Source organism: Salmo trutta, chromosome 4 (assembly GCF_901001165.1).
Source record: "Salmo trutta chromosome 4, fSalTru1.1, whole genome shotgun sequence".
Classification (NCBI taxonomy): Eukaryota; Metazoa; Chordata; class Actinopteri; order Salmoniformes; family Salmonidae; genus Salmo; species Salmo trutta.
In genome coordinates, this window is record NC_042960.1 from 3,575,829 (window position 1) to 3,591,231 (window position 15,403).

Consider the following 15,403-nt stretch of genomic DNA (forward strand, 5'->3'; position numbering starts at 1 on the left):
ACAGAGAAGAGGAGGGATAAAGAAAGAGAGAGTGAGAAGGAAAAGAGGAGAGGGAACTAAGGGGAGAGGTGGAGAAGAGAAGAGGATGAGAAGAGAGGAAAGTATAGGATGAGAGGATGGCATGGGAAGGGCAGAGAGAGTGGTTCTATTTTTAGGGTTTACCAGGGCGACCGTAAGGTGACCACAGGGGGGACCGTGTGGCCCCGGCCCCGGCTTAGAGGAACCACACTGTGACCAGAGCCTGTACAGCTAGACACACCGCAACACTATCACTGTCATACAGCCTGGAGCATTATGACATCATGTAGCACTGTCACTGTCATACAGCCTGTAGCATTATGACATCATGTAGCACTGTCACTGTCATACAGCCTGTAGCATTATGACATCATGTAGCACTGTCACTGTCATACAGCCTGTAGCATTATGACATCATGTAGCACTGTCACTGTCATACAGCCTGTAGCATTATGACATCATGAAGCACTGTCACTGTCATACAGCCTGTAGCATTATGACATCATGTAGCACTATCACTGTCATACAGCCTGTAGCATTATGACATCATGTAGCACTATCACTGTCATACAGCCTGTAGCATTATGACATCATGTAGCACTATCACTGTCATATAGCCTGGAGCATTATGACATCATGTAGCACTGTCACTGTCATACAGCCTGGAGCATTATGACATCATGTAGCACTGTCACTGTCATACAGCCTGTAGCATTATGACATCATGTAGCACTATCACTGTCATACAGCCTGTAGCATTATGACATCATGTAGCACTATCACTGTCATATAGCCTGGAGCATTATGACATCATGTAGCACTGTCACTGTCATACAGCCTGGAGCATTATGACATCATGTAGCACTGTCACTGTCATACAGCCTGTAGCACTATGACATCATGTAGCACTGTCACTGTCATACAACCTGTAGCATTATGACATCATGTAGCACTATCACTGTCATACAGCCTGTAGCATTATGACATCATGTAGCACTATCACTGTCATACAGCCTGTAGCATTATGACATCATGTAGCACTATCACTGTCATATAGCCTGGAGCATTATGACATCATGTAGCACTGTCACTATCATACAGCCTGGAGCATTATGACATAATGTAGCACTGTCACTGTCATACAGCCTGTAGCATTATGACATCACGTAGCACTGTCACTGTCATACAGCCTGTAGCATTATGACATCATGTAGCACTGTCACTGTCATACAGCCTGTAGCATTATGACATCATGTAGCACTATCACTGTCATATAGCCTGGAGCATTATGACATCATGTAGCACTGTCACTGTCATACAGCCTGTAGCATTATGACATCACATAGCACTGTCACTGTCATACAGCCTGTAGCATTATGACATCATGTAGCACTATCACTGTCATACAGCCTGTAGCATTATGACATCATGTAGCACTGTCACTGTCATACAGCCTGTAGCATTATGACATCACGTAGCACTGTCACTGTCATACAGCCTGTAGCATTATGACATCATGTAGCACTGTCACTGTCATACAGCCTGTAGCATTATGACATCATGAAGCACTGTCACTGTCATACAGCCTGTAGCATTATGACATCATGTAACACTGTCACTGTCATACAGCCTGTAGCATTATGACATCATGTAGCACTGTCACTGTCATACAGCCTGTAGCATTATGACATCATGTAGCACTGTCACTGTCATACAGCCTGTAGCATTATGACATCATGTAGCACTGTCACTGTCATACAGCACGGACTAGATACACCAAGACACACTGCACCACTTTCACTGTAGCTATGACTAGACTGTAGTTATGACTGGACTGTAGCTATGACTGGATTGTAGTTATGACTGGACTGTAGTTATGACTGGTCTGTAGCTATGACTGGACTGTAGTTATGACAGGACTGTAGTTATGACTGGACTGTAGCTATGACTGGATTGTAGTTATGACTGGACTGTAGTTATGACTGGTCTGTAGCTATGACTGGACTGTAGTTATGACAGGACTGTAGTTATGACTGGACTGTAGCTATGACTGGTCTGTAGCTATGACAGGACTGTAGCTATGACTGGTCTGTAGCTATGACTGGTATGTAGCTATGACTGGTCTGTAGCTATGACTGGTCTGTAGCTATGACTGGTCTGTAGCTATGACAGGACTGTAGTTATGACTGGTCTGTAGCTATGACTGGTCTGTAGCTATGACAGGACTGTAGCTATGACTGGTCTGTATCTATGACAGGACTGTAGTTATGACTGGTCTGTAGCTATGACTGGTCTGTAGCTATGACTGGTCTGTAGCTATGACAGGACTGTAGCTATGACTGGTCTGTAGTTATGACTGGTCTGTAGCTATGACTGGACTGTAGCTATGACTGGTCTGTAGCTATGACAGGACTGTAGTTATGACTGGTCTGTAGCTATGACTGGTCTGTAGCTATGACAGGACTGTAGCTATGACTGGTCTGTAGTTATGACTGGTCTGTAGCTATGACAGGACTGTAGCTATGACTGGTCTGTAGCTATGACTGGTCTGTACAGGACTTTCCATGAGTTTAACTATATCTCTCAGATAACATGCTAATCAGTGTGTTTGTGTGTGCGTACTAGCTCAAGGTGCCTTTGCCATGCGGAATTGTGTGTGAAGTCAGTCAGACACACACACACACACACACACACACACACACACACACACACACACACACACACACACACACACACACACACACACACACTCCATTACGAGGTACACAGAACGTTCCTTTAGTCCCTACCTCGTTCCCGTAGGTTCCGGAACAGTTTGGACGTTCCCTGCCACACCGCTGGAGTGTCTACCAAGATCTTCTCCAGTTCCTGATGTCAACAGAGACAACGCTATGAGTCTCCACAGACACACAACCACTCCATGTCCAAAATCACACCCTTTTCCCTACATAGTCATCCAAAGCCCTATGGGCCCTAAAGTAGTGCACTATTTATTTTACTAGGCAAGTCAGTTAAGAACAAATTCTTATTTTCAATGACAGCCTAGGAACAGTGGGTTAACTGCCTTGTTCAGGGGCAGAACGACAGATTTTTACCTTGTCAGCTCAGGGATTCAATCTTGCAACCTTTCTGTTACAAGTCCAACGCTCTAACCACTAGACTACCTTGCCACCGAAAATAGGATATATAGGGAAGAGGAAATAGGGTGTAATTTGGGATGCAGCCCATGAGTCATGACTTTAACCTTTAGAAGTGTCACTGTCTGACTTGAACATCCAAACATGCTATGCTGTTGCTGCATGTTAGGAACAGATGTGGGATCTTCATTTGATCACCCTGTCGCAGGAGAACTTCCACACTGAAATTTCAGATATGATTTTCCCTTACGAAAAATGTATCAATCCCAACAAAATCGACCATTAATTATAATCCACATAATAATTCACATTTCCTGTTGCTGCAGAATTATTTTCCTGCAGTAGCAAACTGGCTCAAATTAAGATTCTACATCTGCAGTAGCTTGTATACGATAGCATGCTTCCAAGTCAATTGCTGCTGCAATATTATGGCAGTGGGGAGGCAGGTAGCCTAGAGGTTAAGAGCGTTGGGCCAGTAACCGAAAGGTCGCTGGTTTGAATTCCAGAGCCAACTAGGTGAAAATGCGCCCTTGAGCAAGGCACTTAACTGTAATTACTCCTGTAAGTCACTCTGGATAAGAGAGTATGCTGAATGACTAAAGTGTGAATAGGGAAGATGGCTATTCTGTATATGTACAGTATTACAGCTAACTGTCAACTAATCATCACTAGCCCTGTCTAAAACATTCAATATTAACATGTTTTAAATATACAGTTGATCATGCATTACATGTATAGGTAGGAACAGGAGTTTTATAGCATAGCTCTTCATCAACAATAAAACTAACTGTTCTCAGACCTGTTTAGTGAGGGACATCCATGGCTTCTTGTCTGGAGGAAAGAGAGAGAGGGAGAGAGATAGAGAGACAGAGAGAAAGTGAGAGAGAGAGAGGGAGAGAGAGAGACAGAGAGAGAGAGAGCATAACGGAGTGTGTGTGGGCTGGATCAGATAACATCAGTATGAGGGGTTCCACAGTCATAATAACACATCCATACACTGTCACCATAGACCTATTACAAGGCCATAAAGTGCCCTCTGCTTAGCTTTGTACTGTAGCACTGTGTCTGTCTGGGGCAATGTTCTAGTAAAAGTGCAGATTTGTTTTGGTCTTTATAAAGGGGTGGTCTAATTCAACCTCAAAGGAAACATTAGGTGGCCTATGACACAGACACACATACACACACACTTTAAAAGCCCCATCTATCCCATTCTCAGTCGGGAGTCTGGCCAGTGTGCTGTGTATTCTCCTCAGACTAAACAGTGTTACACACGCCCGTATCTTCTGAGGTCCACCGGCTATGAGCTATCTGTTAAGAAACCTCCCAAAACAGAGGCATTACACTGGCAGAGGGAGAAAAACAAACCATGGGCCATTCCCACTGAAACCCTCACTTCTCTTTCTCTCATAGCAACCGCCGCCGAGTCGGGCTAGCTGGCTTATACAGGGAGTTGGTGGTGTGTGTGTGTGTGTGTGTGTGTGTGTGTGTGTGTGTGTGTGTGTGTGTGTGTGTGTGTGTGTGTGTGTGTGTGTGTGTGTGTGTGTGTGTGTGTGTTAGAGCAGTACACGTTAATGACAGTGAACTTCAAATCTCTGAAAGGGCTCTCTGGATTTAAATGTCAGCTTCTAGGGTTTGTGGAAATTCATTCAACTCTCAGTCTGCTTTGTCAGGATGATTATATGATTATATTCAATGGTGGTTTATTAATAGAAAATTCTTGTATTTTTTACTGACATTTTTGCCAAAAAATCATCAAGGGCCCATATCCACAAAGCATCTCAAGTAGGAGTGCTGATCTAGGATCAGTTTGGCCATTTACATTTTCGTCACTTTGCAGACGCTCTTATCCAGAGCGACTTATAGTAGTGAATGCATACATTTCATTTCATGTTTGTTTTTTTTGTACTGGCCCCCCGTGGGAATCGAACCCACAACCCTGGTGTTGCACATACTATGCTGGCTTTGCAAACACCATGCTCTACCAACTGAGCCACAGGGATCATAATGAACAGGATTATATGGACAGATCCTAGATCAGCACTCCTACTCTGAGAGGCTTTGTGAATACGGGCCCTGCCTGGTCTCTATATGCAGCTCTATTTAAGCCATGCAGAACATTATAGATCACAAAACATAACAGATAAAAAGTTATTTAATTTAATGAGACATTGGTGGATCGATATGAACTGCATAGAGCTAGTGAAACTATTATTTTCTAATGGGCACCATTTTGGATCTGGAAGGTTGGTAAAATACATTCCAGGTTAGAAATCATCATGGAACTTTTGGAGCCAAGGTGGAGGGCCAGTTTCCCAAAATAGCATCATACATATGGTAACTGTGTCCTAGTAGTACATACTCCGGGGCTCGCTCATGGTGACGGACTCGATGAAGTTCTGCGGGGTCATGTAAAGCTGTCCCTCATATTCCACTGAGCTGAACAGACGGAAGCGCTGCTCGTGGGACGACATGTACACGTCCCCTTCCTCAAAGTCAAACGGCCGCGTCTGGCAACACACAAACAAACAAACTGGTTGGTTTTGCTTAGTGACAATTTTCAATGCAATGCATTGTGGACTTGAGCATTTTGAAACCGTACTGTAATATCTTTCTTCCTGGGCCTAAGGGTGAAGAAATAAAAACGAGCCTTTCTTTCTCAGCGATTCTCTCTCTCTCCCTCTCTCTTCCTGTCTCTCGCTCCCTCCTCTATCAGAGCTGTGCTAGAGAAATCAAATATCACCCTCCACCTGGCAAGCAGCCCTCCAATCAATACTCTAGCCAGTAGCCAGAAGCAAACAGCTTCCTCTAGAAAGACAATACTGACACTACTCCTCTCACTGTCTCTCGAAGATGCCAGCTAAACCAGTACATTTCAACTTTCTTTACTACACTATCCCTCTTTCTTTCTCTCTGGCACCCTCTCTCCTTCTCTCCATCCTTCTATCATCGCTGTAATAGAGAAATCAAATATCACAATCCGCCTGTCAAGACCACGCAATCCTACAAGCAATGGGCTACTAGCGAGAAAGTCTCAACAACAGCCTCGCTGTTGAACAGAACCGTAGATCTTCTAGAGAGACAACACTGCTCACACACCGTCTTCTTGAAGATGGCAGCTGAACCACTGCCGTGTTCTTGCTTTGAATGAATTCTTAGCGGCATCTTTATTTGGGTCTCTCTGTCTATAATTAGATCCTCCTCTGGCTCTTTCACACAAAGCATTGAGGGAAAGACAGCTTGCCTGATTAAAATACACCAAAGTGCCACAAACGACTTCTTGGGTTGTAATTAGAAATGGGTATAAATAACGAACTAACTCTGCTGTGCCTGACGGGAGGAAACGATGAACAGAGGTTTTCTACTTTCCGCTGGAGCCCAATTTGCATACAGATTCATTCATAAAGCTTTCATGAGGAGTTTGTGTTAAGGGATTTTTTTTCTCTCTCCAAAGGCATTAATTGAATGGATAGAAATGGAAGGACATTTCCCCAGAGAAGGGTAGAAGAAGTAGTCACTTCCTGGTTTGACTTCAGGGATTTTGGATGGATTTGACCCCCCCCCCCCGGACCTTTAACTCTGATTGATGTCAATGCTCTGGGTTTGTACAAATAACTTAATTCACTACTACTTAATATTTCTGATAAATGAATAAATACATCCATCATTCCAACCAGTGCATCACACTGTGGCGTGCATTCCTAGCAGTAAATGTCAAAGTCTCCAATGGGACTTTAATATTTACCCCAACAGTGCCTTGTCAAGCAGAATTAGGCCTACACAGAATCAGTAAAAGGCATATGTCTGCAACCTACACGCATATTTAAGTAATCAAATAAAAGTTAAGAGAATTCAATCAAAAGCTCTTAGAACTGCAATAGAAAATGGTGTTTTGAGTACCCATATAAGGGCATGTAAAAAATATCCTAACAAAGTCATCCAGACCGTGAGAACCAAAATATGATGTCCTCCCACAAGTGGGGATGATTTGAAATACTTGGTTGTTTACATGTACTTTCCATTACCAATTAAGTTGGTCATGGGATAAGAAAAAAGGAGCATACGTTGATAATAACATTTCAATAAGAAATCCAATCGTATTATTTTGTTAGGAAGTGTAAGAACAGTCGCTGGCATTGAAGCCTCCTCTGCGGTAACTACGTCAAAGGGACGCGCGTCATTTCAGCACCGTCTCGAGCGGAGAGCGACCTTCCTTCTTCAGTGTGCCTCCATATCGTCTCTGGAAATAGTGGGCCTACTGTTTCCGTTGTACAGTAGAGAAATTACACAATTTATCCGCTCAGGGAAAAATGGAACTGGTAGCCTACTAGGCTAGGCATGAGTCTGTGGTTTCCAAACAACATTTCAAAAGAAGAACATATTACTAAAACACATTGAAATAGGCGCTGCGCTTCTCGAATTCTCAGATCACGCTCACCCACTTAGGCTATAACACATCCATGACAGAATGCCTTCGACAGCGAGTTTGTATTCTGTCAACACACGAATACTTTTCTGGGACAAGAGTACTCGCTGCGTGGCATTTTAATAGACTATCTTGTCATAGCACATAGTGTAAAATAGAAGCCTATACCTTTTGCTGTGCTTCTACAGCGGAAAGGACAGGGAGCAGGTCGCGGCCACTGAAGTTATATCCCATCCTCTTCCTGCATCTTTGACTGTACGTGTCGTTGTAAAAATAAAATGCCACCGCTCCCCCGGTTGCGAGACACATCCCAACAGCGAGGCATCTCTGTGTCCTACCTCCGGTAGTCGTCTGAGCGCCGAGGAGCTCGTTTCTCGGAGCGGACCAGACGTTTAACCTGTTTACGATTGAAGCCAGTCGGCGAAAAGCGGCCATTGTTGTTGCTATGATGAGAGTACTGAAGGGTAAACGTATTCTCACTCCTCGCGAGATGTGGATCATATTCTCACTCCGATTCACCGGTTTTTGGGATGCTGCGGCTCTGATCGAAGTTCGTCTTTGAACCAGCCACTAAAACAGATGGATGTGATGCTCCAATGGGTTTGGGACAGAATAAGGTGCTTATTTCTGAACCTTGGTGAATTATATACATAGTTGGGTTACTATTCTAATTAGAAGCCAATATTTTTACATTCAGGAGAATCAAGACCCATGCGAATTTTGACAAAAACTATGCACACGAATGACAAGTGACTGCAAATAAAACATAATGTAGGTCGTTTCTCTATTGGCTATTACATGGTCCCGAGTGTTGGGGCAATGTTTTAAGAAAAGTTGTATTTCTAAAAAAAAATATTTATTGCAAATCATGATGATGTTGTTTCATCATGATGTTACACAATAACTTCTTACAGATGGATCAAGTCAGTTTCGAAGTAAGACAGCTATAAAGAGTACAAAGATTGCTGCATTTGACTTACTACATAGGCTATACCCTAATGCTTTATATATCAACGTTAAGCCGGTGGGTTCTTCAAGTTCCCTTTGATGCCTGCAACCACCTGGTCATGCAAAGGCCTGTGTGGTTTTCTCCCCACTCCCATTTACAATATATATATATATATATATATATATATATATATATATATATTATAACACTGCATTTACTCTGCACGGAGCTCCACAATGTGCAGTGGGAAGATCTTTCAATGTGACCCTGGAAACAATTCATTCTAATGCCAATGTCATCAGGAAATGTGGCATGTAATTGACGTCTTCATTGTGGCGCATCGATCCGCGCGCGCATATTGATTGATCACTTCTGCGCCGTGCGCATCGATTTTGTTTCAAGGTATTTTGGGGGGAAATCATAAATACTAATGAGCCCTGGGAACCCAACAGGGAGAGAAAGGTCCCCGGAGAGAGATGGTGATGAATCACCTATGTGTGGAAATGGTCACTAGGTCATTTGCAACCAGTCGATTCCCAGGCCCAGGCAGATGCATTGCATGCGCTGCTGCCCTGTACCCTATCAGTTAGACTCAGGTCACTGGCTGCCTCCCCTGTACCCTATTCTCCCATGCCAGAATCAATTCAATGCAATACATGTTAGGGCATAGGCCTATACACTGGAGACTATCTGTAAATGTAGGATCGCTAATATGGGCAAAGTGGCTTGAACTATTTGATGCGCTGGTAGGCCACCATATTGTCCCATGCTCCAAATCAATCGAATACAATAGTCTACATAGGGATAGTGTTATTCATTGTATACACAACAGGCTATTTGTAAACGTTTATAATATTGGCAGTGGATTGAACTATTGGTTTGTTTTTGTGGGGGAACTCTCGGTGACGGTGTCAGGTAACCTAGGCCTATCTGGGTATTTTGAAGCTCTAGGTTCAAACAGGCTTCTACCTCCAAGTTCCCCCTGACTGTTGTTGGTCCCCTTACAAGATCTCTCAACTTTGATCGCTCTGGTCTTTGATTCCTATCCTCTTTAAGACCACAATTAAGAAGAGCGTGTTCAAAGAGGCCAGGAGATCAGTGGAAGATTGACAGTCAAGTGATGCAGTTTGCACAGATGTGCGGCGGGTTCTGTTTCTAAACACGCCGCGGAACAGCCGCTGGATTACATAAAACAAGCGCGGCAATAAATCAACATCTGTGCGCGAAAATGACGCACAAGAAGGGGAAGTTTTTCTCTCACCCCCAGCAGCAAATGACTGCACCTGAGTCACTCGAGCCGCAGGGTTATAAAGCGCTTAGGATGATAGTAATTATCTACTATATGAACACGTGCGCGCACGCACCCATACACACACAATAGAAACACAAACACACACCCCCTTAACACACACTGCCGCAGGGAATTCATTTGTTGAGAACATAACAATCCTGACAGTCAGTACAGTTGTCAACTCAAAGCACCGCCCCGCATCCCCTAGTCTGTTCTGTTCTCCCCTCCCTCCCATCCATTGCCTCTCCACCTGCCATACGTCTTCGACAATCCCCCCCCCCCCCCCCCCACACACACACAACTCTTCACTGGCTGCACTCGCCTAGTGCACCAAACCACTTGGAGCCAGCCAGGGAAGCCGTAGTGTTCTGTACGTAGGCGACTGCGCATTCCCCTGCGACACCATAGAGAAAACCTCCTTGATTCACACGGCGTTTTATTAAAGGATCAACTCTCATTGACTTCTCTCTCACTTGTTCTCCTTTCTCATCGCTTACAGTACTTTTCATAATCCATCTATGGGATGATGACAATCGGCGATGCAGATGAAACTGAACATCAAAGGTGTGAGGACGGTCAAGGATCAAGGAGTTATGTTTCAAAAAGAAATCTATAAAGCGTCTCATTAGCATACGGCAAGAGGGAATTTACATACGGAATATATTTAAAGTGGCGCTCCTCTCACGCTCGCACTGTTCATTTGCAGAACGCAGTGAGCAAGAGCTGAGCACTCTCCCGCAACCGCATCAACGACTGCGAGGGGAGGAAAACCCGGACGAACAAACAGAGCAAAGGGGAGTAGCCCGAGGTCGAGAGAGGAGAGCATGTGCTGAGCTGAGGATAAACGGATAATATGCGGATGTAAATAAAACGCGCACTTGCAAGAGAGAGAAAAAACGCATTTGGTGACTGCGCAAAAACACACATTCACCCAGGAGGATCCCTCTTTCAGGAGCACAGCACGTTAACTTTTCTACCCGGTTCAAGGCGGCTGCGTGCGGGGCGGTTGTTTCTGGTTTCAATCGTTTTTGTGATGGGGGCAGTCGGCGAGGTGGGTACATTTTCCTTGCACGGCCTGGATAGCTTCGGACACGGATCGCATTTTGTCCTGACGCCCGCGGGGGACACCCCCGGACTGATGAGCGAGCACCTGGTGTCGGCGGAGAGGTTGTCGCGGAGCACGCCGTCGGATCTGACGCATCTGAAGGGGATTCTACGGAGGAGGCAGCTGTACTGCAGGACCGGGTTCCACCTCGAGATACTGCCCGATGGCACAGTGCAAGGCACCAGGAAAGACCATAGCAGATTTGGTAAAGCATCAGAAAATATTTCGGCGCAGTAATGCAGTTATTATACAGTTATGGCAGTAGTATAAGGTTTATAATGATCATTGTTATTCTTAGTATTCTGAATATGATTCTGAATAGACTAATTCTATTTATATTATGAATATTATAATGTTATGATTATGGACACATATACCTATTGCATCCTGTCTAATCTATAATGTGTGCATGTGTTTTTGTACCATAGTTACTATTTCAGACATCCCATAATATGTTCACACATATTGGAACACAATACAGTTCCTCAATGGTGATTAGATTGGCAGAATTTCTTTACCTTTCCTAACTGACCTTCTTATCAGCAAGATAGCAAATAATGCCTACTGATAACAGCTTCCATGATAGACATAAGAGTATGAATTCAGTATTAAGCATTGAATAATATATCCCTCAATGACTGGCTGAACTCATGCCCTTGTGACTTGTGATATCATAATATGTGATGTTAATCTAATGCTGTCCTGCTGGTTTGATTTGCAGGTATTTTGGAGTTCATCAGCTTGGCTGTGGGGATGGTGAGCATCCGTGGGGTGGACAGTGGATTATACCTGGGCATGAACAGCAAGGGAGACCTCTACGGCTCTGTAAGTATTTACATTAGTATATAGCCTAAATGCTGCCTACATATACCCTTCATACTGCCTTCATATACTCTTCATACTGCCTAATGCATTCCTACTGAATACATACACCCTTCATACTGCCTGCATATACCCTTCACACTCTCTACATATACTCTTCATACTGCCTAATGCATACCTACTGAATACATATACCCTTCATACTGCCTGCATATACCCTTCACACTGCCTTCATATACTCTTCATACTGCCTAATGCATTCCTACTGAATACATACACCCTTCATACTGCCTGCATATACCCTTCACACTGCCTACATATACTCTTCATACTGCCTAATGCATTCCTACTGAATACATACACCCTTCATACTGCCTGCATATACCCTTCACACTGCCTACATATACCCTTCATACTGCCTGCACACTGCCTTCATACTGCCTAATGCATACCTACTGAATACATATACCCTTCATACTGCCTACATATACCCTTCATACTGCCTACATATACCCTTCATACTGCCTGCATTCTGCCTATATATACCCTTCATACTGCCTGCATAATGCCTACATATACCCGTAATACTGTCTACATATACCCTTCATACTGCCTGCATATACCCTTCACACTGCCTACATATACCCTTCATACTGCCTGCATAATGCCTACATATACCCTTCATACTGTCTACATATACCCTTCATACTGCCTGCATATACCCTTCACACTGCCTACATATACCCTTCATACTGCCTGCATAATGCCTACATATACCCTTCATACTGTCTACATATACCCTTCATACTGCCTGCATATAACCCTTCACACTGCCTACATATACCCTTCATACTGCCTGCACATTGCCTTCATACTGCCTAATGCATACCTACTGAATACATATACCCTTCATACTGCCTACATATACCCTACATATACATTACTGCCTACATATACATTACTGCCTACATATACCCTTCATACTGCCTGCATACTGCCTACATATACCCTTCATACTGTCTACATATACCCTTCATACTGACTGCATACTGCCTACATATACCCTTCAAACTGCCTGCATACTGCCTACATATACCCTTCATACTGCCTACTGCATACCTACTGCCTACATATACCCTTCATACTGCCTACATAAAGTCTACATAGACTGATATACTGTAGGCTACATATGATGTGTCTTGTATTCAGTGCTGCTTCTCCATTCTCCTGGGCATCTCTGTGTAGGAGGTGATAACAGAGGTTACTATTCAGCATCAACTGAAAGAGAGAATTCCTCTGCCTCCTCTATTGTCCTGTTAATCTGGGAGCGTGATTAGATATGACCAACCAGCAGGGGGCACACATTTTGTTCTGCAAGGAAGTGTGTATTTGTGTGTGAGCATTGACACTGCTCTGTTGTGTAACATTTCACTAATCACCTCTCTCTTCTCTCTCTTCTCCCTCCCTCCCGCTCTCTCTCTCTCTCTCTCTCTCTCTCTCTCTCCCCCTCTCTCTAGGAGAAGCTGACAGCCGAGTGCGTCTTCCGGGAGCAGTTTGAGGAGAACTGGTACAACACGTACTCATCCAACCTCTACAGACACGGTGACCGGGGAGCGCACTACTTCGTGGCGCTCAACAAGGACGGCACGTCCAGGGACGGCGCCCGCTCCCGGCGACACCAGCGCTTCACCCACTTCCTGCCCAGGCCCGTAGATCCCGACCGTGTACCCGAACTCTACAGAGAGGTCCTGGGCCACAGCTGAGACCCGGTGGGAGTGTGTTGGTCCCTGCGGCGCTACACACCCAGCACACTGCACCGTGACTCTCAGTACTCTCCTATGAAGGGTCTGCATATCGTCAGTCTCCCTATGGCTTCCTATGGAAACAAAATGGAGGAAAGGTCGCTTGGGGGCTGTGGGGTGGATAGCAAATATGTGTGAAGCCAGGCCTTGCGGTCCCCGAAAATGGGTCAAGGCCGGTGCAGCCCCAGGAGAAAGGAGTACAGGTGTTTAATAGGGGCTTTTTGGCCAAAAGAGAGGCTAGCCTGGTGGCCATCTTTGTTTTGAGCATCGTGTTGGAAGGTGAAGGGATCACCTCCAGAGCTGCTGATGTCATCTTTCCGGATGGTTCTTCTTCACCACCTCCCCCGAGTGGCTTCTGAGATTCTGATTGGTCAATCTGACTGTCGTGAAATGGGAGTAGAAAAAGAAGAGCGGATGGTCCTCCAGCGGAGTGTAGACTTAGTGTTCTTCTGTGGTACCCCAAGGTGGACTGTTTTGACGAAACACTCTAGAAGACTTGTGAAGGAATTCTGTTCTGAACCTTTCGTGACTGCATTCTATTCACTGACACGAGCATGGACGAGAGAAAAAAGACTTACAAAATAACCTTAGCCTGTTTCAGTTTTTTTATTTATGCATTTTTCTGGGACATATATTTATTTTATATATTTATTTATTTTGAGAATATATTTTTTACAGGTATACATAAGATATAAAAAATAAGCCATCAGAGATTTATTTTGTGCCACTGTGTAAAGTACTGCATTTGACATGTCCTTTCAAACTGACTGAAAAAAGTATTTTCCTAGGAGTTTTTATTTAGACAGTGGTTTGTGTAAGGCCGCGTTGTCGCTAGTCCCGAGCTTGTCATCATCGGGGGCGTCCATGTTTCTCTTATGTCATCAGAAAGAGCCAGAGTTCCACTGGGTTCCAGTGGGGAATAAACCTGTTAACACTTCAGATACACTGGTCTGTCTTCTTCATACAAATACAATAACATACAGTAATACTGAAACATGGTCTAATTACTATTATAAACTGGGTGGTTCCAGCCCTGAATGATGATTGGCTGACAGCCGTGCTATATCAGAACGTATACGATGAGTATGACAAAAATGTATTTTTACTGCTCTAATTACATTGGTGACCAGTTTATAATAGCAATACGGCACCTCAGGTGTTTGTGATATATGGCGAATATACCACGGCCAAGGGCTGTGTCTAGGCACTCCGCGCTGCGTCGTGCGTAAGAAAAGCCCTTAGCCATGGTATATTGGCCATATACCACACCTCCTCGGGCCTTATTGCTTAATTAGATTATGTCAAAAGTTACATTTAAAATATATGTCACTTAAGTGGACATTTGAAATATATATAGGCAATGTATAAACGTTTATATATTGCATGTTTCAGACTGGAAAAACAAGTGAATATTACCTCTTATTGGTTATTGAGAGGTTATTAAGTTATCACATGCTCTCTGAGTTAATTTTAGCGTTGATGTCTCAGAGATGTTAAAATGACACATGGAAAGTATACTGTTACAGTGATGTTTTAAAATCACTGAGATAATTCACCCTCCGCTCCTCTCTGTCCTCAACCCTGTACTGTCTCTATGTCTTTTTCCTTCCCTTGGGTCTACAATCATTTGTCTTTGTTGAGGGTGACACCTGCTCTGAACGATCCATTCACCTCCAATACAAACAATACAACCTCAAAGCCACTTCCTTATCCAGCAGCTCTCTCATGTGGCAGCTCTGACCGCCATCCTAGAGATGTGAGACAGACACAGACAGTCTCAAATGGCATCCTACTCCCTATCTAGTGCACTTCTTTTGACTAGAACCCACACGTCACTCGCTCCACGTCACTTCTAT

General features: G+C 44.1%; 3 protein-coding genes across 8 annotated transcripts in view; 1 reads left to right on the forward strand and 2 right to left on the reverse strand.

Moving 5' to 3' along the window:
* The window catches only part of micu3a (mitochondrial calcium uptake family, member 3a), a 45,037-nt gene extending 36,997 nt beyond the window's left edge, over positions 1 to 8,040 (reverse strand). For all 6 annotated transcript variants that reach the window (XM_029749526.1, XM_029749525.1, XM_029749523.1 and 3 more), the window contains exons 1-4: positions 7,747 to 8,040; positions 5,515 to 5,662; positions 3,955 to 3,986; positions 2,808 to 2,886 (exon numbers count right to left, since the gene is read on the reverse strand). In XM_029749526.1, the coding sequence (XP_029605386.1) occupies positions 2,808 to 2,886; positions 3,955 to 3,986; positions 5,515 to 5,662; positions 7,747 to 8,013 (526 nt within the window). In that variant the 5' untranslated portion in view covers positions 8,014 to 8,040. The remainder of the gene's footprint in view (positions 1 to 2,807; positions 2,887 to 3,954; positions 3,987 to 5,514; positions 5,663 to 7,746) is intronic.
* Positions 8,041 to 10,152: 2,112 nt separating this feature from the next.
* On the forward strand, positions 10,153 to 14,486 carry LOC115191682 (fibroblast growth factor 20-like). Its single transcript, XM_029749528.1, has 3 exons — positions 10,153 to 11,128; positions 11,645 to 11,748; positions 13,263 to 14,486. Exons 1-3 carry the CDS (start codon positions 10,852 to 10,854, stop codon positions 13,506 to 13,508), a joined length of 627 nt encoding a protein of 208 aa, XP_029605388.1. The 5' UTR covers positions 10,153 to 10,851; the 3' UTR covers positions 13,509 to 14,486.
* Positions 14,487 to 15,270: 784 nt separating this feature from the next.
* LOC115191580 (calcium uptake protein 3, mitochondrial-like) overlaps positions 15,271 to 15,403 on the reverse strand; it is a 22,449-nt gene continuing 22,316 nt past the window's right edge. Inside the window, exon 18 of the mRNA XM_029749368.1 lies at positions 15,271 to 15,295. Coding sequence (XP_029605228.1) covers positions 15,271 to 15,295 — 25 coding nt within the window. The remainder of the gene's footprint in view (positions 15,296 to 15,403) is intronic.